The 23,051-nt window shown below is 41.9% G+C and overlaps 1 protein-coding gene across 1 annotated transcript in view; it reads left to right on the forward strand.

The window, feature by feature from the left end:
* LOC136132458 (nucleoporin SEH1) overlaps positions 1-23,051 on the forward strand; it is a 119,012-nt gene that overhangs the window by 54,950 nt on the left and 41,011 nt on the right. The window contains exons 20-28 of the mRNA XM_065889344.1: positions 3,116-3,180; positions 6,126-6,252; positions 6,860-6,978; positions 10,668-11,496; positions 11,587-11,713; positions 17,537-17,708; positions 18,743-19,619; positions 20,573-20,721; positions 22,153-22,383. Of these exons, the coding sequence (XP_065745416.1) occupies positions 3,116-3,180; positions 6,126-6,252; positions 6,860-6,978; positions 10,668-11,496; positions 11,587-11,713; positions 17,537-17,708; positions 18,743-19,619; positions 20,573-20,721; positions 22,153-22,383 (2,696 nt within the window). The remainder of the gene's footprint in view (positions 1-3,115; positions 3,181-6,125; positions 6,253-6,859; positions 6,979-10,667; positions 11,497-11,586; positions 11,714-17,536; positions 17,709-18,742; positions 19,620-20,572; positions 20,722-22,152; positions 22,384-23,051) is intronic.

Consider the following 23,051-nt stretch of genomic DNA (forward strand, 5'->3'; position numbering starts at 1 on the left):
GGGATACCCTGTGGCCGTAATAAAAGGAAACGGAGCTCTTTAGGTACTGGTAAGGGAAAGATCACCAAAATAAATTATTTAAAATCTTATTCCAACATTTGCATAAAGAGATGGAAGAAGGAAAGACATACATATTTTTAAATACATACAGTGGAAAGATTAAAAAAAAGAAACTATTATAGGGCTCCCTAGCTACTTGTAGAACTCAAAGGTCAGTAGGTTCTCAACTAGTGAGGGGTTTCACGGGGTGCTACATATGTTGGTTGCTTCTGGAGGTGTGGGAAGTGGGGCCAGTGATGAGGGAGACTTGCAGTATTGTATTCCGTTACATCTTTTGGTTAATTTCTAATAACTGGTTTTTTTTTTGCGGTACGCGGGCCTCTCACTCTTGTGGCCTCTCCCGTTGCGGAGCAGAGGCTCTGGACGCACAGGCTCAGCAGCCATGGCTCACAGGCCCAGCCACTCCGTGGCATGTGGGATCTTCCCGGACCGGGGCACAAACCCGCGTCCCCTGCATCGGTAGGCAGACTCTCAACCGCTTTGCCACCAGGGAAGCCCCAAGAACTCTTTATTGAAGCAGAATGTACCTATACCTTCTGCATTTAGAACTATGTGGGCATGTTACTATTAAAGGAGAAATATGATAAAATAGATAGTGGAGGAATTTCATGAAACCATCTGTGTGGTTAGGGAATGAACAGAAACTGAGAAGGAAAGGATGACTAGCACTGGTGGTGAGGAAATGGAGAAAATGATTATTGAAAACTATGGAAAAGTTTGATGGGAGGAAAGAAAGGATGAAGTAGTCAAGGGGAATTGGGCTGGTGGAGCGTGAATGGAATGGGAGACTTTATATGAAGGGAAAAGAAATGTTGAAAATGTAAGAGGAGATACTCAGAAGAGGAAGCTTGGACCAAGGGCATAATTTTATAATAACAAGGCAGTTTTATTTATTTATAAATGAATAATTTTAATATTTTTTGGCTGTGCTGTACAGCTTGTGGGTTCTTAGTTCCCTGACCAGGGATCGAACCCATGCCCCCTGCGGTGGAAGCACGGAGTCCTAACCACTGGACCTCCAGGGAAGTCCTCAAAGTAGTTTTAAATGAAAACTTAAAACTTCCCCATTCCCACTTCCCCATTTCTGCCTCCCCCTCTCTGACAGCTCAGCCATGTGAGCTGCCACTTCTGCTTGTGGCCTAGGATTTAAACATCGGGCAGGGATGGGGAACGGTATTGCTGCTTCAGAATTTAACAACAAAAGCGTTCAGGTGGCACTGGAGAGGACTGTGGTTGCAGATTTGGCAAAAAATTGGGCAGAAATTCTTGTAAGAAATGAAGTTCTGCTTTTTCATAATCTGTGAGTGATTTCTGATGAGCATACGTGGTAACAATGTCACTGTAGACTTTTCTTTAATTGAAGAGTCTTAAAGTCCAGAGAAAAAGTACTCAGGAGTATAATAAAATAGCATTTGGAGCTGTTTACTTAATGATTTTAAAAATACAATATTTTAACTCATTGAAGTAAATTGAGTTTTTCTGGGTTACCTTCTTACTATCTGATTTCCTGTCTACCCTCTCCTGGCTTTTAGATTTGGTTGGTTGATACTTTTCACACTTTAGAGCAGTGGTTTTTAACACTTTGAGTCATGGACCCCACAGAGAATCTTCATAGAAAAATATTTCCTGTGGAAGATAACTGTTCTGCATGTGACTTCCGGAGCTTCCTGGCTCTTCCGATGCTCGTTCATAGACTTGTAGGCTCAGAACGTGTTTATGTGGGAGGTGGTGGGATCGCAAAGTAAGGAACCAGCACTGCCCTGACAAGTCAGAATCCTGAGCTACTTCTGGTGGGTGCTCTCCTGTCCCTGCTGGAAACAGCCTCCTGTGTCTGTTCTCATTTTGTCTCTCAAGGTGTTAGTGTTGGGCCCTCAGGGCTTCCAGAAGGGTAGTTTGGATTGGGTTAGCCCCTGATGGACTGATGAGAGTAGGGACATCTCTCTTGTTTGGGCCACGAGTGGACTGTCCCTTCTGGGTTGCTGTTCACTCCTCCCCTTCCAGCCACTGTCTGGAAACACCAGGCAGAGGCAGAATGGGCAGCAGATGGGAAGTCCAGAGTCTAACCTGCAGACTTTTCTGATTCAGCCAACATGTTTAAAATCCTTTTAAATTCTAATGCCTTGAGCAGGATCATTTGCTGTTCAGCCTGCCTCTGTCCTCTCTCCCCATTGTGTTACACCTGGCCCTCTGCTCACTTACCCCAGCCTTGTGGCCTTGGCCTAGAGATGGAGGGCTGCGTGCCCATTGGTTTCCCTAAGGTGAACTGAGTTGCTCATTTGGAACTTTGAGGGCAGACACTGGGTGAACACTTGTTCCTGTTTGCCTAGGCTGTGGGGTTTGCTGGGGTGTGGGATTTTTCCTTTCAAAAACTAGGACAGGGGCTTCCCTGGTGGCGCAGTGGTTGAGAGTCCGCCTGCTGATGCAGGGGACACGGGTTCGTGCCCTGGTCCGGGAAGATCCCACATGCCGCGGAGCGGCTGGGCCTGTGAGCCATGGCCGCTGAGCCTGCGCGTCTGGAGCCTGTGCTCCGCAACGGGAGAGGCCACAACAGTGAGAGGCCCGCATACCGCAAAAAACAAAAACAAAAACAAAAACTAGGACAGTCCTGGGTGTTGGGACAAACAGGTAGTTGGCATCCCAGCAGACATCTTCATGACAAATTTACAGAGTGGCTTGTCCATCTGATGTTCCAGATGAAATTCCATGGGTATTCATGGGCAGGTACCTTAACTCATGTGTGAAAAACTGCAAGGCTGAAGTTAATGTGAATCTTTTATAAAAAGCTTACATTATAAAGCCCCATTAGTAAGTTAGAACAAGTTAGTACCTGATGAAATCAATCACAGTAGGGTGTTTATTACCAAAAGTTTCAGAACCACGTGCTCTTATTGTGCTTAATACAGATGCATCAGTTCTGTGATGGAAGCTTTCACATACTTCTTTCAGTTTTATTTCTTTAATATTTCATTTTCCTAACTAGCTATGTTATATTTATATGCTAGTATTTAATTAGGCTTCAGTGCAATATAATTATAAAACTTATTCTTTTTTTAAGCTGATGCATTGGATTTGATTGCACAAGATGAAGAAGAATTTAATAAAGAGCATCAGTTTATGCAGGTTTGTATTTTATTGACATTAACCAAAGTTTAGAGTTTTTCTTGTATTTAAATGTAGGCAAAATGTTCATTTCTTTCTGAAAAGATATATAGTGAGTATAGAATTATATCTTGATTTTTCTCATGTTTAGACAATTCTGCCTTTTCCTTCAGACTCTAAATTATTAATTGAGAAAAAGCTGGCATACTGAAATAGTGTTTATTAGTTCACTTAAAATTGCCTTAATAGGCTTCAAAGATATAGTTTTTTTTACCATGTTTTAAAATGAGGGAATTTAGTGCTATTCGTTTTTATTTGAAGATGTACTCCTTTCTAAAGATTTGTATTAATGACAATCAGTCTTTGACTTAAGCAATATGTTAAAACAATGCATATCATAACTCAGGTATTAAAAAGTTTTTCTTTTTCTGGACTTTATTACCTTTATTAGCTGCTTAAGCTTGAATTTGTCCACATTTTAAATATCCTTAGTGAAATTTGTATTTTTATATATTAGAAGAACAGAAGGCTTGCTGGAGAAATGAAATGAAATGATGACTTTCTTCCTAGGAAGAAAATATAGATGCCCAGAACACTTCAGTTGCCCTAGGGGATACATCGTGGGGAACTTCAGTCAATTATGGTCTGTTGAGGAGATCACTTAGCACATCAGATTTGGACAAAGACGATGCCACTTATTTACGTCTGTCTTTAGGAGAGTTCTTTGCTCAAAGGTCTGAAGCTCTCGGTTGCCTTGGTGGTGGTTACAATGTGAAAAGAGTAAGTACCATGTGTTCTAGAAGTGGTTAAATTCACTTGCCCTTATGTTTTGAAGGTTATGATGGTGTAGCTAGATCAGAGTATCTTTAAAGCAGAGACAGGATAGGGACTCCATGGTGGAATATCGGTAAAGAGCTTCAGTTTTTTAGTGGCTGTACCCTGACTGCAGTCCTAGCTCTGTCTTTTAACTAGTTCTGTGGCATGGAGCAATGTATTTAACTCCTCTGTGCCTTGATTTTCCAATTTCTAGAATGGAATACTGTCTTATAGAGTTTTGGGGGGGATACTGTGATAGTGCGCGTACAGCGTTTAGCACGGCCTCAAGTGCATTAAGTACTCCATCCCTGTTAGTTGCTGTTTCATTGGTTGCTGGTGTTATATCATTGGTTGTGGGAAGAATTCAAAGATTCATTTTTTAAACCTCTGGTCTAAAAACATGTTTTGAAATATAGGAGTGTTTTGGTTTTTTAAAATGTACATGTAAAAAGTTTTAAATGTAAGTGATAGTGGTAGATTGTATGAAGGAGTGAGGAGAAGCTGTGTCGCCTGTGAGGGTCAGAGTGGTGTCTGAGGAGGGACACTGAGGTGGTGCCTGAATGGTGGGGAGGAGGCAGCGTGTTCCCAGAAAAGTCTTGGAGGTGGGAGCTGGAGGGCATATCGGAGAAGCAGAGAGTAGGCCCACAGCTCGTGTGAGTGGGCTTTGGGTCGGTGGTCTGATGGCAGAAGTAGACAAGGGCCAGGTCATGAGGGGCCCTTGCAGGGCTCGGGTTCATCTCAAGGGAACTGGGCAGATGTGCTTGGAGGCAGGGTGCCCGGCCCATCTCCAGGTGTGACAGGAGCTGGATGGAGGAGGTTTCTGAGCCTCAGAGGAGGAGAAGCAGGCAGAGGCTTAGCACGTGGAGGAGATGCCATGAAGGCCGAGGCCTAGGATGGCAGTATGGAAACAGAAAAGTTCTAGGGTTCAGGATTTCCTCTGGAGGTAGAGTCGAAGGACCTGTTGGTGAATTTCATGGAGGGACATAGTGCTGTCGGAGGGAGTGTGTATTAAAGTAGGATTTCACTAAGAGTATAATTTTAAACAGCTAGGGTGTTAGAAGTTGACTTACAGGAAAATTTGAAACTGAACTGTGGGTCCTGTCTATGCAGTGAATTAAAGAATGAGAGTAAATACTTAGGCAGATTTTTCTGCCTGGATGGATTGGTTTTGACATTATAAGAGAAGTTGAAGCATAACTGAATTCCTTTCTGAACAGCTGGACAAAACACCACACAGTGGAAAGATGGATCTGTCATTTTGTATTAGTTATGAAATGTTACTTGGTTCAAGTTGCTGGATCAAGGGAGGAAATCCTCGAGTGAAGATTGATAAAAAATTGAGTGCATTAGTGAATTTGCTTTTCAGGTCTATCGTGAGAGCTCTGGAAGGAAGCCAGGTGGGAATTCCCTGCCCTTGAGCAAGGTCCGTGAATGTGACCTTCTGAACGCTCATCTAGGGCAGTAGGAATGTATCTCATCTTAATACAGATTTTCAAGGACATATTTATTGTGTAAAATAAAATACCCTTGTAAGTTCCAGGAAGGCAGGAAGTTTTATATTTTTTTTCTCACTGACATGTCACTGATGATTATTACCAGTGCCTGACACATAGCAGGTGCTCAGTAACAATTACTGGAGGAACAAAGTATCATTTCTGGGTTGTTTTAATTTGGATTTCTTAGTGAGGGCAAATTATTTGACAATATTCATTCTGATGATTAAAGATAGCTAGCAGTAAGGAAATAAAAGGTCCTGTCTGGACTTGTAAAGTTCATTTCTAGTAATTTATGTTATTTTGGTTTTTTTTGTTTGTTTGTTTTTGGCTTGCATCGGGTCTTGATTGCAGCGCGCGGGCTTCTCTCTAGTTGCGGCATGTGGGCTCAGTAGTTGTGGTGTGGGGTCTTGGTTGCCCCGTGGCATGTGAGATCTTAGTTCCCTGACCAGGGATTGAACCCGTGTCCCCTGCATTGGAAGGTGGATTCTTAACCACTGGACCACCAGAGAAGTCCCAACTTATGTTTAAATGGAAAAATCAGAATCATTTCGTTGAAATCAATTTTAGCTAGGTTACCACTATTAGGATAAAATAGTCTAGAATTTCTCAAAGCAGTTGAAAACTAAGGAAATAATTGGCATGTTTATTTTGTAGCCATCATTTGGTTATTTTATTAGATCACCAGAGAAGAGAGAACCTATTGCTCTAATAAGAAAATCAGATGTATCAAGAAGCAGTTTGGAGAAAGAAATGGCTCATCTTAACCATGGTCTATTTTCAGGTAATGGATTAAATGAAGTTTTTTTTTAACCTGTAAGTTAGTGGTTGTGTGATCATGTTCTTTATGTGGAAGAAAGTAATGTATATACCACTTTGAATTTTTTGAGTATTAGTTACAGATTTGATTTTTATGTAACTTCACATTGCCTTTTCAATCTAAAGTAGAAACAAGTCAGCCAAAATTCACCTAAATCCTTTTGTAAAAACAAAAGTAAATGAAATATAATCTGTTCAAGTGGTTGGGTTAACTTTGGCCTATTAAACTGCTGAGTTAATGAATTTTAGCTATTATATTTATTATTTAGGTGGACTTCTAAAGAGAAGTTTTCAGATTTGGACTGTGATAGTATAAATATGATAAATATCTGTGATGAATATTTAAAATCAGACTTTCTTGGTTAACATAACAATTATCAAGCAGCTACTTTTTGCTAGTATAATGCCTCGTACATTGTATCATGAAATTGTATAAAATGTGCTTTAGTCCTTAAAGAGCCTATATTCCAGTGGGGGGTGGGGGGGTTGGGATATTTAGTGGTCCTTATCCCACGGATTGTTTCTGTGAGATAGTGTATAGATGTAAGTTGAATATTACATATTTTCTACAGGAGATTTAAAGGCACAGCTAAGTGAAGGATCAGTTACACTTCAGGCTGAAGAACTGGAGAGTATTTCACAAGTGGATGAAAATGATGTGACATTAACTGCCAATAAAGGGAAAACAGAGGTATTTTAAGCCTTTCATGAAGGAAAGCTAAAACCTCGCTGTCATAATTCTCATACAAGATCAAGATAAAGTCACATGTAAAAAATGCATAACATTTTTCTTACTCAATTTTATTGCAAGTATCCTTTAAATATTATCAGTGTATAATAAATGTACGAAGAGTTTATAAAACAAACTTACAGTCAGTGAGTTATCACAGCTTATACACCCATGTACACCCCAGGTCAGGAAAGAGAGCATTGCCCACAGCCCAGGAGCCATTTTTTTGTTCCTCCTGAACACTACTTCCTCCTGTCTGACCTATGACACTGTATCAGTTTCACCCGTTTGTGAACTTTATATACAAGAAATCATGTAGTAGCATATATATATATTTTTTTAAATATAAATTTATTTATTTGTTTATTTTTGGCTGCGTTGGGTCTTTGTTGCTGCGTGCGGGCTTTTCTGTAGTTGCAGCGAGCGGGGGCTACTCTTTGTTGCAGTGCGTGGGCTCCTCATTGCATTGTGGTGGCTTCTCTTGTTGTGGAGCACAGGTTCTAGGTACGTGGGCTTCAGTAGTTGTGGCTCGTGGGCTCTAGAGCGCAGGATCAGTAGTTGTGGCGCACAGGCTTAGTTGCTCCATGGCATGTGGGATCTTCCCAGACCAGGGATCGAACCTGTGTCCCCTGCATTGGAAGGCAGATTCTTAATCACTGTGCCACTAAGGAAGTCCAAGTAGCATATATTTTTCTTCGTTTTTTCCCACTTAGGTTTGCAAGATGCAACTGTGATAAGTATAATAGTTAATTTTCATTGCTGTATTGTATTCTATTACAAATATTCTGTCATTGATATATTCACCCTACTGTTGATGGATATTTGGGATCTGTCTTATGTCAATATGACACTGTTAAAATCGTGTAGTTTTATAGTAGGTCTTGATATCTAGCAGAATAAGTCTTCCCCTCTTATTTTTCTTTAAAAGTATCTTGGCTGTTCTTGTTCTTTACATTCCCATATATATTTTGAAGTCAGATTGTCACCTTTCACAACCAACTAGCAACCCTCCTGAGCTTTAAGTTGGGATTGTGTTTAATCTGTAGAACGGTGAAACTGTTGCAGAGCACAGGCTCCGGACACGCAGGCTCAGCAGCCATGGCTCACTGGCCTAGCCGCTCCGCGGCATGTGAGATCTTCCCGGACCGGGGCACGGTCCCGTGTCCCCTGCATGGGCAGGCGGACTCTCAGCCACTGCACCACCAGGGAAGCCCTCCTCTCAGTATTTTATGGGGCTTTTTTGTGCAGAGATTTTAACACATCATTTGTTAGATTTCTTTCTGAATTGTTTGAAGTGGTATTTTAATATTATCTTTCTGAACTTAATTTTCCCTTTGTTGTGGCTAAACAGAAATAAATGTTTTTTAATATACTTACCTTATATCCAGCAAGCGTGCTAAATTCATTTTTATTTATGGATTCTTTGGATTTTTCTGTATATGCACTTACATTATCTGAGAATACCAACAGTTTTGTTCCTTTCTAATTTTTATACCTTCATTTCTTTGTCTGGCCTTACTTGACTGCATCTTAGAACAGTGAATAGAAGTGGTGATGTTGGGTTTCCCTGACTCAGAGGGAAAACTTTTCAATAGTATTTTGTCTTTAAATTTGATGGATGCTCTAGATTTTTATTTATCATCAGGTTTTTAAAATTCCCTTCTAATATTTGTTTGCTAGTTTTATTTTAATTGGTAAGGAGGTTGAATTTTGTCCAGTGCTGTTTTGCATCTGTCTAGGTGAACATGAGTTTTCTTTTCTTTTGGTGATGTGGTGAGTTACATGACATGGTTTTGAATATTAAAGCTGCTCTTCTCCACTTGGGTCATGATACATTATCATTTTTATAGATGGTTGGATTCAGTTTGATAATAATTTATTTAGAATTTTGCATATGTGTTCACAAGTGGGTTGATGCTCTTTCTTACCATGTTCTTGTTTGGTTTTGGTACCAAGGTTTTGCTGGTCTCATTTTTCTTATTTTCTGGAAGGTTTTTGTAAGACATACTAATTTTTGTTTAATTAATTAATTATTTTTGGCTGTGTTGGTTCTTCGTTGCTGCACGCTGGCTTTCTCTGGTTGCGTTGAGCAGGGACTACTCTTCGTTGTGGTGTGCGGGCTTCTCCTTGTGGTGGCTTCTCTTGTTGCAGAGCATGGGCTCTAAGCACGCGGGCTTCAGTAGTTGTGACATGTGGGCTCAGTAGTTGTGGCTCGGGGGCTCTAGAGCGTGGGCTCTAGAGTGCAGGCTCAGTACTTGTGGCGCATGGGCTTAGTTGCTCCGCAGCATGTGGGATCTTCCCAGACCAGGGCTCTAACCCGTGTCCCCTGCATTGGCAGATGGATTCTTAACCACTTCGCCACCAGGGAACCCCCTGTCCATTGGATTCTTAATTTTTCATTGTATTTTTTAATTATAGAATTTACATTTAGTTCTTTCTTGATAATTTCTAGTCTTCTGTTGAGTTCTTAATGTTGTTTTTAATTCCTTAAGTATGTTTTAGATTTTAGATTTAGATGTGTTTTAGACTCTGATAATCCATTGTCTGCAAGCCCCACAGTTGTGTTTTTCTGTGATGTGGGCCACATTACCTTGGAACATTGTGTGTCATTCATTGATAGAGGAGTGGACTTTTACAGGAAAAGTTGCTGAAATATTTGAGGCCATGGGAGATCTTCCAGACAGGATTTTTGGCTGCTTCTGAGCGAGGAACAGTAGCAGTCTCAGGTTGCTTTAATTCAGTTATTGGGATTGAGCTGATTGGAGCTTGGCCTCCGGTCCTCCTGAGGGCCACCTTTACTCCTAGGGAGTAGCCCTCTGTGGTCTCGTCCTAAAGCATGGATGTTTACCATGGTCACCGCCTTCCCCTCATCACTGGCAAACTCTGAACCTGATTTTTGTACCCTTACTCCCATAGAGCAGCTTTTCTTAGCTTCTTTTTTAAAAATTATCATTTCAAAAAAGATTTTCTTAGCTTCTTAAGCTTCCTGATGTCTTAGCAGTAGCCTCTTCCTAAAGCAGCTACCCTGGGGCAGAGCATCCCTGGGACTGGGCTCACCTCTATGGGATGCTCTCTTCTCTTGGATTTTGGCCCCATAGTTTTTTATTCCTTTTTTGGCTCTCCAGCGCCTTCTAAGAGATGTTTTCGGATATGCTGTCTAATTGCTGTCAGCAAGAGTTGGTTTGCATCACTTAGTCTGCTATTACTAGAGGCAGAAGTCTTAATTTGCATTTTTTAAATATTGCTTTGCTGTTGGTTCCATTTCATTATTTTACCCCTGGTTTCTATTTATGTCTTGCTTATAAATCTAACAATTGAATGAAATTACCAAGAATCATAATTGCAGTCACTGTGGCTCAATGGCTTCTCAATTTCAGTATTTCAATTTTTTGGTTTTAAATTATTTTCTGATTCAGTTTTAGCATTTCTTTAACTCCTGAAGGGTTTTTTTTGAACAACTGATGAACCAACTTTGTAAGTGACCGAGTACTCTACAAACCAAGTTGATAGCAGCTGTCTTTCTTCATTAGGAGGTTTAACTGGTATACCATTAATTTCTTGCTGCTGTCAGATCTTATGTAGCACTTACAAATAAAGCTTAAACTAATATGTGCTTGTCCATGGAACTGATGTGAACTTTTCATTTCTAGGACACTTTCCTCATCAACAGCAAACCCCAGAGACACACAGGCGAACTGCCTAGCGGTGGTGATTCTGTGCTGAGGATAAGCACCATTGCTTCTGCCATCGCAGATGCATCAGTGAACGCTGACCCCTCCCAGCTCGCCGCCATGATCAAGGCACTTTCAAATAAAACCCGAGAGAAGACTTCTCAGGACGATGGTAAACAAAAGCACTGTTCGGCTGTGTCTCATTTCTTACCTAATGAGCTGGAAAAAAGTAATGGATCCAACGCATTTGATATGGAGAAATACCTTAAAAAAACAGAAATTAGTAGATATGAAAGTGGAATGGACAACTTTTCAAGAGCTGGTGTGTCTGATGCTTGGGATTTATCTTTGTCCAAAGAACGGACTACACATGACATCCATGCAGTGGACCTGGGTGCTACTAGCATAAATGTAAGGGAGCCAGAAGAAGACACAGCAGCTGGTTTTTATGGTGAAAGTGGAGAGAGCGTGGACCAGGCATCACTGAGAACGATAAACTCTTCAAATTCAGTTCTTACAAATATGGGAGAGAGAGAGGGTGCAGGGGTTGATGTGAAGGCACATTCCATTGACCATAAATCACCAGATTCTGGTGATGGTGAAAAAGCTGCCTCCGTATCCATTCCAGCCCTTGATAGCTCATTAGTCAGGAACCCCAGGGTAGCATCCCTCTGGCTGTCAGAAGAGCATGAAGACACACAGAATAGTAGAAAATATCAGAGGCAAAATGAGTATGTTAGTGAGACAAGTAACAATGAAAAGCATGTGACTTTTGAAAACCGTTCCATAATCTCACCTAAAAGTGTCGGTAAGTGTCAGAGTAATTGGTCACATTCAAAAAATTACACAGAGTGTTTTTTTTTTTCTGTTCTCATTGGAAAATACACCTTTCTGGTAGATTTGAAAAATCCCTCTCCTGAGTGTGGTGGACATGGCTCGGAGGATGACCAGGATAGCTTCCGACCTTCCACTTCTCCACTGAGTCATTCTTCTCCTAGTGAGATTTCTGGAAATAGTTTATCAGGGTAGGTGCTTAACCTTTTTTTTTTTTTTTTTTTAAGCAATAAAATACATGCTCAATGTAGGAAAATTGGAACAAAGTGTAAAGAAAATTAGTCATCTATAGCTTCATCTCTCAGAAGTAACCGTTATAAATATTTTGTGAACTTCTTTCAAGCTATTTTTCTTTGCAAATTTTCATACCCTGCTTTTTTCTCTTATTAAAATAATTCCTACATTTAAAAGAAAATTAATGTTATAGACTGCATAATGAATCTGTCACAGTTTATTTGGTGCTTCTGGTCGATACTGGTGATACTATATTTTACCTTTTTTGTTTGTTTGCCATTTTAATGATACTGAGATGAACAACTTTGCTTATAAAATTTTTCCTGTGTTTTAACTGATTTCCTCAGAAGTGAAATTACCAAGTCAGGGATAAGAATATTTTCAGGCTCTCTGGATTAGCAAACTATTTTCTAAAAGAGTCTTAAAGACTTGCACTCTTACCATCTGTGTTTGTTGAAGGTGTGCATTCTACTGTTTTCTTATCAGCGTTTTAAATAACTTTTAATTTTGGGTTTTTTTTTTATCTTACAGTATTATTTGTGTTCTTAATACTAATGAGATTGATAAGTGCTTTTTCAAAGGTTAGGATAAGAATCCTAATATTTTACACGTTTTAGCACAACCTGTAGGGTAACTTAAGCTTCAAGTTATAAGACCTTTTTAATTTTTCAAAAATGCCTTAAGTCAACATTGTTTCAAAAGTTTACACATATACAGGTATATGTGTGTGTCCATAGAACTTTGAACAGTGTGAATGTAATGCTTCATCAGATGTGTCTGTTTATTTGTGTATAAATGTGCACGTGTGTGTGTTTCCCTCCATTAAGCTCATTGTCTGCCTCGTTCTCCAGTCCTCTCACCAGGAGCTGCTATTGCTGGTTTCTTAGGTTTCCTTCTGGTCTTTGTTTGTGCACATACACAGATATGAGTGTATATTCTTATTTTCATCCCTCTTTATAGTCAATAGAGGGTCCTTTACACACTTCTTATGTTTTGCTACACAAGGTTACTTATCCCAGCCTTATCTGTATTACTTTGCATGCATGCAGATGTATTACAGGATAAATTCTTGGAAATGAGATTGTTGGGTCGAAGAGTATATGCATTCACGTTCCTATTTAAATTAGTACAACCCCTCTGTAGAGGTTGTGTTAGTTTAATTTTCCACCAACAGTTTAGGAAAGAGCTTGTTTGCCACAACCTCACCAACAGAATGTTTATCAAACTTTTTGTTGACAGTCTGATAGGTGAAAAAAAACGATTTCAGTATAACTTTAAATCATGAGTGATGATGAGCATCTTTCCTTTATATTTCCTTTTGTATCATATATCTATTCATGTTTGTTACCCATTTTTCTCATGGACTGTTAGTCTTTTTTGTCTCCATTTCTCAGAGCCCTTGACGTATTAGGGAGAGTGGGTAGCCCTTTGTTTGTGACATGAGTTATACAGTTCCTAGTCTTTAGAAGGTTTTTTCCTTTCTTGTATTTTTTGCTCTCCCGGATACTTAGCTCTAGCTTACCCACACCATTTCTGATGAATATGCAAAATCCAGGAGCAGCTTGGGAAACACATAATAGGTAACTTGGATATCAAATATAATTTCAATTTGTTTCAAAATATTGAACATTTATAATAATTTCACTGCTTGGGTAAAATTTTCTGCTTATTAAAATCTTTCCATAGAGGAACATATAAAAGATCTTTTATAAAGCCGTAAAAGAAAAAATCCATAGATTTAATAAAATAAACTTTCTGTATGGCAACAGTTTTTGCCTCAGAATTGACTTGATCTTTTTGTAAGCTTTATGCCAAAGATGCTTTCAAGTCTAATAAGATCTTTCAAGTCTAGTAACCTTGTTAGGCTATGTCTCTATGTTGACCTCATGGCCACCTTGCCCTGTCATACAGCACCCTTTCAGTATGTGGAGTCAAGCATTCTTTTATTTAGGAAAGGTTTTTTTTTTTAATTACTTATTAAGATATTGGTCCTGACCCCAGGAACTCTAGTCTTGCATATGTGGGATCTGCATTTATTTTGTTTGTAATCCCTTTTTTAAGAACTTATTTTAGAATAATTGTAGATCCATGGGAAGTTGCAAAGATAGTATAGAGAGACCCCTTGTCCCTCCCCTGCTCCCCCAGATGCTGCACAGAATCACCACTTGTGCAATCACTTGTCCTGGGCAGGGCAGTGGGTAGAATTGTGTCATTTTATCATAGGTGTGAATGTGTATAACCACCTCCACAATCAGAGACATAGAACTTTGCCATCACCACAGTAACCTGCCTCTTTCTTACTTTTTCATGTTGTTTGCATTTCACATTTCTGATTTCTAGATTCCTTGTAGTATTTTCTTTTTTATTTCTTAACCCCCGTGTACTTTCCAGTTTCATCTTGTTTTCTATGATCTTGACATTTTAAAAAATTGTATATGAAGGCATTTAATAACAACTGTAAGTGCTCTATAAAGACATATTGTTATGATTTTTTTTCCTTCACCTGCCCTTTACTGCATGATCAGAGACAGAATGCTGGGCTGGATGGTCTCAGTTTTGGACCCACCTGTTTTTTCTTTCGCCCCTAAGAAAATACACTTATTCATTAAGTGTAGGAAACATATCTTAGGGGGATACTGAACTTTCTCATGAACTTGGTCAGATATTTTGAATGAGAGTGTTACGATGACCTTTCTAAAGTGACTGTTGGTGGGCTTCCTTCTCCCTACGGGTCAGCCACCTGCACCCACACCCCCACCTCTCAGCCACGGCCAGACTGCAGCCTTAGGGGGAAAGAAGCAGGACACCAGCAGATTCTGAGGTTCGTTCTTCTGTCCCTTCTCCTGCTGCACGATAGGCGTTCCTGCCGAGGCCAAGCATCCAGCTCCATTTTATCTTCCTGCTTTCGCTCATCTCCTTTTTTTCTCATCAGCTTAAATGAACATGCTGGCGTCTTGTGGCTGATTTTCCTGTGCACAATTCTCTCTTCCACTGAGGAGACTTTGTTTCCTGTTGCCTGTGACTCCCTCCTTCTCGTGCACCCAGCAGCTGGTACTGCCTCTCTGGGCATCCATGCCTGTTTTCTTTTTCCTCATCTTTGTGCTTTTTTTTTTTTTGTCTGTTTGTTTAAATTTTTTTATTTTCTGGCTGAGTTGGGTCTTCGTTGCGGCACGCAGGATCTTTTGTTGTACCATGCAGGCTCTTTGTTGCGGTGTACGGGCTTCTCTCTAGTTGTGGCGGGCAGGTTTTCTCACTCTAGTTGTCTTGCGCGGGCTTGCATGGGCTCTGTAGTTTGCAGCACATGGGCTGTCTGGCTGGGGCACACAGGCTCAATAGTTGTGGCGCACAGGCTTAGTTGCCCTGAGGCATGTGAAATCTTGGTTCCCCGACCAGGGATCGAACCCACATCCCCTGCATTGGAAGGCGGATTCTTTACCACTGGACCACCAGGGAAGTCCCTCATCTTCGTTTCTTTATGTGTTCTCCCTGTGTTGCGGGGTAGCCGAGCTGTTCAAGTGTTTATCCTTGATGTCACTGATTTTCTGTAGCATCAGCTATGCTTTCATGGCTTCCAATGTGGACATTCATTTTGTATTCATTTCTTTTTATTGAAATTCTTCTTGTACTTTTGTATTATGGTAAAATGAGTTTCATGGGTTTTTTTTCAGGTTTTTCCAGTTCATTAAGTTTTTTATTTAATTTTTTAAAATATTTATTTATTTATTTGATTCTGCCAGGTCTTAGTTGCAGCAGGTGGGCTCCTTAGTTGTGACATGCGAGCTCTTAGTTGCAGCATGTGGGAGGTAGTTCCCTGACCAGGGATCAAACCTGGGCCCCCTGCATTGGGAGTGTGGAGTCTTAACGACTGTGCCACCAGGGAGGTCCCATACTCATTAAGTTTCTTAATATTCACAGTGAAATGTTGGTCAGAATGTTGATCTGTTGAGTGGCCACATCTTTCTGGTGAGAGCCCTTTATCTACTGAGTTTGCTGCTCACCAGTTTTCCTGCTGGCTGGTCTTCCAGCATCCAGCCAGCTTCCAGCAGGTCCGTAGTGCTGATTTAGAGCTTCTAATTCCAGAATTGCCTTGAGGTTTTGTGTGGCTGGCACCTTGGCAGTTTTTGGCTTCCTTTGGAGTCTGACATCCAGACTGAAATTTCTCTTCTTTTGTTTGTGTGTTCTTACAGTTCACTTCTCATTGCTTGAAGTAATACAACCTAAATGCATTTGTTCATTTCGACCAAAGGAGCTAGACTCAGCACGTACCCCATTACCCAGAACTCTTTTCCTGCTGCCCCATGGTGTCTGTGTGAGTATGTGTGTGCATGTGTGTGTGCGCATGTGCATACAGAACCCACGCAGGTGCATGTTATTCAGTGACTAAAGAGGGCCTGAAGCAATTTGGTTAATATTTTGTCTCCATTGGTTAGAGATTCACTAACTAGTATTGTGTCAGGGCTGTCTTGATTTGGTCCTTTTAAAAATCCAGAATTCAAAATAGGATTTTCTCTTTGTGTCTGATGGCCACCTGAGTATTCTGAACTTTGTGCACAGAAATGATGGGTAAAATTCAGTCAGATTAAGGGCTGACTTGAAACTAAATGGCAGAGTATTCAGGGGGTGCGGCAGCTGTTTCCAGAGGCGGCTGTGTGGGAGGCGGCTGTGACGGTGTTTCCCACACAGTGTGATTTTGTACTCTGCCTTGAGGGACAGCTTGGCCCTCTCCTGTGCTGGGGGCTAACTGACAGAATATGGCACATGTATTAAATAGATGCAGGAGCTTATTATTTATTGCTTTATAACTTTTTTTTACTTAATATATTCTGAACATCTTTCTGAGTCAATGGTTAGTAGTCAACAGCATGATTTAAAACAGCTGCATAGTGTTTTATTGTGTGTCTGTGCCATAATTTCAATAGCCTCCTTTCTCCTACATGACGTTTAAGATTGCCTACGTTTTATTGATAGTGATATATGATGTTTCCTTTTAGCGAATCTTTATAATTAGCACTAATTTTTTTCTTAGGATTAATCTCTAGATGTATAACACCTGAGTCAAGGGGCTTTTGCTATGCATGCTTGATAGCTCAGCCGAGAGTTGCACTGCTCCTATTCCTGCCCGTGGTGTGGCTCTTCCCATCTCTTTGATTGTTTTCATCTTGGCTCTTTTTTTTTTTTTTTAACAATCTGTATCAAAGATCTTTATTTATTTTTGCGGTACGTGGGCCTCTCACTGTTGTGGCCTCTCCTGTTGCGGAGCACAGGCTCCAGATGCACAGGCTCAGCGGCCATGGCTCATGGGCCTAGCCGCTCCGTGGCATGTGGGATCTTCCCGGACCAGGGCACGAACCCGTGTCCCCTGCATCGGCAGGCGGACTCTCAGCCACTGCGCCACCAGGGAAGCCCCATCTTTGCTCTTTGAGGGCAGGAATTGGCCAGTGCTCTGCTCTTTGCTCTATATCAGGTATTCAGTAAACTTTTGTTGAATGAACAGCTAACATTGTTATGTGACTGTATATGAAATTTATTAATGAAACTGCCACAACATTTTTCTTTTTCAGTAGCTTACCAGATACTTCATTCAGTAGGACTATGATTTACAGTTTTAGATAATTAAGGGTGAAAAGAATTGAGTCTAGGGTTGAGTTGTATATGGCAGCTGGGACAGACGGTAGTGCAGGTTGACAGGGTTGTAGGCAAGCAGGAAGGGCTTTCTGCCAGTGTAGACGATGTTAAGTGAAGGGATGAACAAGTCCAGGCACAGGTGTTCTCTCTTCCAGGTGTGCCCTGGAGTCTTTCAGTTCAGCAGCTCATCTGCAAAAGCACCCCTGTGAGAGGGAGTCATCCCAGCTGACGTGTCCACAGGCCAGCATCAGCAGGCTGACTTACATTTCTGAACGAGAGAGCACCTGTCCTGCCACGGCCTCAGATCGTGGCCTTAAGGACCACCAGGTGGGAGCACTTTTGTTATTTCTTTACTCAGGCTTCTGGAGCTGAAGTCTTACTGATGTAGGACTCAGACTCGAGTTCAGGCCTAATTTCTGTTGCTCTTTTAACTTTAAAATAAGTGTGTATGTGTGTTTTGCTCGTGCTGGGTAGGCACTACAAGTACAAATATTTTAGCATCTGCCATCAAAAAGCTCTCAGTCTGGTGGAGGCCGTGCAAGACATGCCGTGTAGAGAAATGCACTGTGAGAGATTCAGGAGGCGACTGATAATCTGACCAGGTGGCGAGTCCAGTGAAGCTTGGTGGGAGGACTGTCTGGAATCAGGCATGGGGGAGGCAGGGAATTGCAAAACACGCTGCATTTGAGAGCCCCCAAGAAATTTGGAATGGCTTCGGTGAATCGTGTACATGGAGAAGAGGAGGGGAGGCCAGACCACGACATGGTGGATGTAACATTTGGGAGTTTGAAGGCTCTTAAGTAGGACACAGACCTGCTCTGTGTTGTTTTGAAAGCTCCTTGCAGTGGAGGAGGCACTGAGGAGTGAGGTTAGAACCAGGAGGATTTGACACCAGGCGGCTGGAGTTGTCAGGCGAGGGGCAGCACAGGCTCAGGCCAGGGTCATGGCCATGGGGGTGGGAGGGAAGCAGAGAGGTCTGAGAGATTTGCTTGGGAGAAGCTAGAATTTTACTACCTAGGTGTGTTTTGTGAACATGACAGTGTTCAGTTTGTAATGAGCTGCGTATGACTTGCGGTGTGCAGTGCAGGCCTCCTCCGCTAAGCTGTGCCTAAACCTATCCACTAAGTTACTAAACAAAACCACTTGTTTCTTGTCCTGTAAATTAGGAAGAACAATGAATGCAGATTTTCTAACTTTTAATCCTGCATTTCACAGCCACTGAAGTACTTTGTATAAGCCATCCTTTTTTCAGAGAGGTAACATCATGTAGATCTCTATTCTTTGAGAGTATATCAGCATGGTTTGCATTTGTAATACTCACTTTATCTGTGGATAATGTCTAAACATTTTTGGTCACACAGAGTGATGTCACCAGTACGTTGAGCACCACAATTATTCAGGCCAGTCCAGTTCCATCTCAGGAGCAGGCTCCGGATAAGTTGAGAGAAAAAAGTCCATTTCAAAGTAGAGGAAAAGGAGCGTTACTGTGTATTATCCAGAAGAACTTGGACACAGAAAAAGAAACTGAAACTGCTTCTCTGAGTAGCGAACTTGAAGATGTAAAACCGAATTTCAGATCGAAAAGAGAGCTTTCCTCCAAAAGTGAAGATCTGTCAGAAACCACTGTGGCAGGTGTGACCTCAAATCCCAGTGAACTGGACCAGGTCAGCCTGGCTCTGCCAAGGGAGTTGGGCCTCGGCCAGTGGGCCCTGCCAGCCACGCCGCGCCTCCCTGTGTCCCGCCAGGGGCCTGTGCCCGACAGTGGACGTGTGACTCCTATAGACACGTCTGCTGCTGACAGTGCGTTCGTTGGCCAGGGCCCTCCCCAGACCTCCTTCCCCAGCACCGAGGGCTGCGGCCCTGCTCCCTCAAGGCAGCACGTGCCCACCTCGGGCCCTGCGCTCTCCGCACGCCGTCCCCTCCCCATGGCTCCCTGTGCCCAGCTGAGCTCGGGAGCACTGCCTCGGTGCCAGGCTGGCGGCACCACAGCCTGTGGGCTCCCGGGAAACTGTCATCCTGCTGTCGTCACAGGAGAGCACGTCCAGAACTCTGTGGCCATGGGCTTTTGTCTTGGACAGAACATCAGCTCGGAGTTGCTGGCTGCCTCTTCCCTTTGTAACCCGTATTCTAACGCCTTCAATCAGAGTCTTCTAAGTACAGCCAAACCTTTTACTGTGCAGTCTCTTGGTCCAAACTGTGGAATTGATCCATGGGATTCAGGAGTGATGTCAGGATTTGGTAAGATGCTTTTTTCTCTGCTACTGCTTGTTGTTGGTTGCTGCTATTTAAAAACTGAATTTTCTCAATTGGGACCATAAAACTAGTTTGTTTCAAGGAGATACTGATTAGCCTGAATTTCTTGTAAACTTTTCTCTTTATCCTGAATTTGGAACACAGACCATAACGTATTTCTGTGCAAGGGTCCCTGAGTGGCCTTAGAAAAACATAAAAACTTAACGCAGGTAAAACTCCCACTGCCTTTGTCTTTCTGTTTCTCTCTTGTGCTCCAAACTTGGAATTCTGTTGTTGGTTCAACTAGGAAACGTCTAGTATAGAATCACCCACCTGAAGGAGGGAGTCTCCTGCCAGTTTTTAAGTCTTCAGGGGTGACTCGTGTGGGAGTGAGAGGCAGCACCCTTCCGCTCCCGCCCGTAGTGGCTGAGCTGCCTGTGCTCGTGCTGATGGTCACTCTTGGGAGCAGAGCTTGGTGCTATGCTTTCCTGACACGGTGCTCATGGCCACTGCAGCACGATCAGTTTTGCCTTCTTTTTCTTCTGAAGGAATTCCACAGTGACCCCATAAGAATGGTGAAAAGCTTGGTCATCATGTTAAAAATCAGTTAGAGCCTCCATCATTTCTCATTAGATTAGGCAGTGGCTTATATTTATAGGAGAAAAAAGGAAGAGATTACTGACAGCAATAACATCTAAGAGTTGATTAGCTGTAAATTTTTTAGTTTGATCAATTTTGATTGTTTTTCCTCATGGGCTGGTTGCCTCAGGAGAAAATTAGTGACCAGTCTCTGCTGAGCCGTATGCAGTGTTGGGGACTCCTGTTTAGATCTGGGGCACTTTATAAAACCATAGCTCTCGGTGTCAACAGGTAGTCTTCTGTAAAAATTTCCATTTAACCAGTTGTGCTTTTGATGGGGTGTTGGGTATGCATTTTGACTCTGCTTTAACTCTACCCAGGGAAAGTAAGAGTGCCTGAGGAATTGAAGTTTCCTCATGCTTGCTGTATTGGCATCGCGTCACAAACCTACCTTAGTGTCCTGAATCCTGCCGACTGCTGGCTGCAGGTCAGCATCGGGGTCCTCAGTGTTAGTGTCAACGGTGAAAAGGTGAGCTTTCTGTGTCTTTCTCCTCTGACTTAGCGATTGCAGTACAATTAATGCTGGAGCTCTCCTTTGCCTAGTATTAGTACTTCCTTTTATACCAGGGAGCATGTCCACCACCATATACTTTGCACAGAATCGTTGGAATCGTATCTTTCTCTTGGTTCCCCTTTTGTTGCGGTACTTCCAGTGAAAGGGAAATCTGAATGTATTTCTCAGATCTCATCAGGTGTTACTATTTATTTATTAACCATTATGTTTCATTGTTACTTGTTTATAAAATCACGTAAGTGTGCTTTTTGTGCTGTCGGCTTAAAGCACTGACTGGAGCTCCAAGTTTCTGGTCTCTATTTGTTGTTTTTGTTAAATGTGATTGAATATGTTATTGTTGTTTATTCCAAAGGAAAAAAAAAAAAGAAACAAGTTACTCTTGCAACCTGTGCCTTCATTTAGTAAGTTAATTTATCTGATCATGTTCTTACATGATCTTTTGGAATACCTGGAAACACAGTTTTAACATTAGAGCAGGGGTCTCTCGCATGATCAGTTACAGCTGCTGAGGTTCTAGACTCTAGACCCTGTGGGCCTCGGTGAGTAGGGAGAGTGGGAAACAAGGTCAGCAGCTTCTTGCAGACAAACATTGGTGGACGGGTTTACTCTCCCCTCTTACATCCTAGTGATAACCTTGATTTACTTGATAAAATAAGACTGTCTTCTCTCCCTCTCCCTTTCCCCAGCTTTTCCCCTCTGATCCTGAGGGTAGAGGAAAGGCAGGTGGTTGGAGGAAAGGGTTGAGAGTGAAAGGTGGTGAGATTGGAGGCCTTTTTAGGAGCATGTAGGAAGTAATGATGACTCTGGAAGTGGGAGTAGAAAAGAAGATCCCTGTTCACAGGGAGGAGGGAGAGATTGGAGTGAGTCAGAATCGTAGACTTTGAGGCCTGACAGTGAACCTTGGAGATCAGTCTAACCCCCTACGTTACACAGCTGCAGAGACCAGGTCCCAGGTGATGTCCAGGGTGGGAGACAGGTCCCAGGGTGATGTCCAAGGCTGGAGGTGCTGCCATTTTCAGCACCCTTTTCAAAAAAAGTGAAGGTAAAAATAACATATCTTCAAAAGTCCTTATGGGAGTTCTCTCGTGGTCCAGTGGTTAGGACTTGGTGCTTTCACTGCCGTGGTCCAGGTTCAGTCCCTGGTTGGGAACTAAGATCCCGCAAGCTGTGTGGCATGGCCAAAAAAAAAAAAAAAAGTCCTTATAATTTTGACTAACTGTATTTTCCAGGTAATGAGTTATGAGGCCTGGGTATTTTTCAAGAGCTAACATATCTAGATTTGGTAGTTTGAGTGACTATGAAAAGGGATCTTAAACTAGTTGGTTCTTCTTCCTGATTTTCATTGCGAAGTTATTTCTTAACGGACCATGTGGCTCTTCTTTTAAGGTGGATCTTTCAGCTTATCCTTGTTTAGTTTTCAAGAATAAAGTCATCATAAGACCTCATGCCACAGAAGAGATAAAAGTGCTCTTCATACCGTCTGATCCTGGGATTTTCCGATGTATATTCAGCATTGCTTCTTGGCCGTTTTCAGCTGACGCAGAGACAGTGGCACAGGCAGAAGCACTGGCAAGCAGGGTTGTCCTCACCGCCATTGCCGAGACCCCCGTGATCGAGGTGACTGTAAGCAGGTCTTTGTCATACCTGGCATTTTAATGAGGCTGTTCAACCTTAGAAGTAAAATTTGGGTAAAATGAATTTGTGGATGAATGTGCCAAAAGTTATAATTGAGCTAAACATTACTCTCAATATTTTCTTATTCCAAAATTTAAAATTATTTCTGGAATTCCCTGGCAGTCCAGTGGTTAGGACTTTGCGCTTACACTGCCGAGGGTGCGGGTTCAGTCCCTGGTCAGGGAACTAAGATCCGGCAAGCTGCAGAGCGAGGCCAAAAAAATTAAGATTATTTCTTTTGTTTTATAGAAGCACAGATATGCTCGCTAAGATGTTTGTAAGCAAAGTATAACGTTAAACCCTATTTTCCAGCTGGTTTCCATCGTATAGTTTGATGTGCGTGGAGGAAAACACCACATTCAGATTATCCTCTTTTCTGTACCTGAAAACTGCTCACTGAAAAATTTCCTCTTGTACAGTTGCTCATTTTCTGGAAGTGAAAGAAATTGGGTCTAGCCAGGTTGGGGCAACAAAATTCTTGTGGGATTGCAGGCCTCTTTAGGACACTGGCTGTCAGCCCTGGCTGCACATCGGAATAACTGGGGTTTGTTTTTTTTAAAAAATTTAATTAATTAATTTATTTTTTGGCTGCATTGGGTCTTTGTTGCTAT

Source organism: Phocoena phocoena, chromosome 13 (genome assembly GCF_963924675.1).
Source record: "Phocoena phocoena chromosome 13, mPhoPho1.1, whole genome shotgun sequence".
Lineage (NCBI taxonomy): Eukaryota > Metazoa > Chordata > Mammalia > Artiodactyla > Phocoenidae > Phocoena > Phocoena phocoena.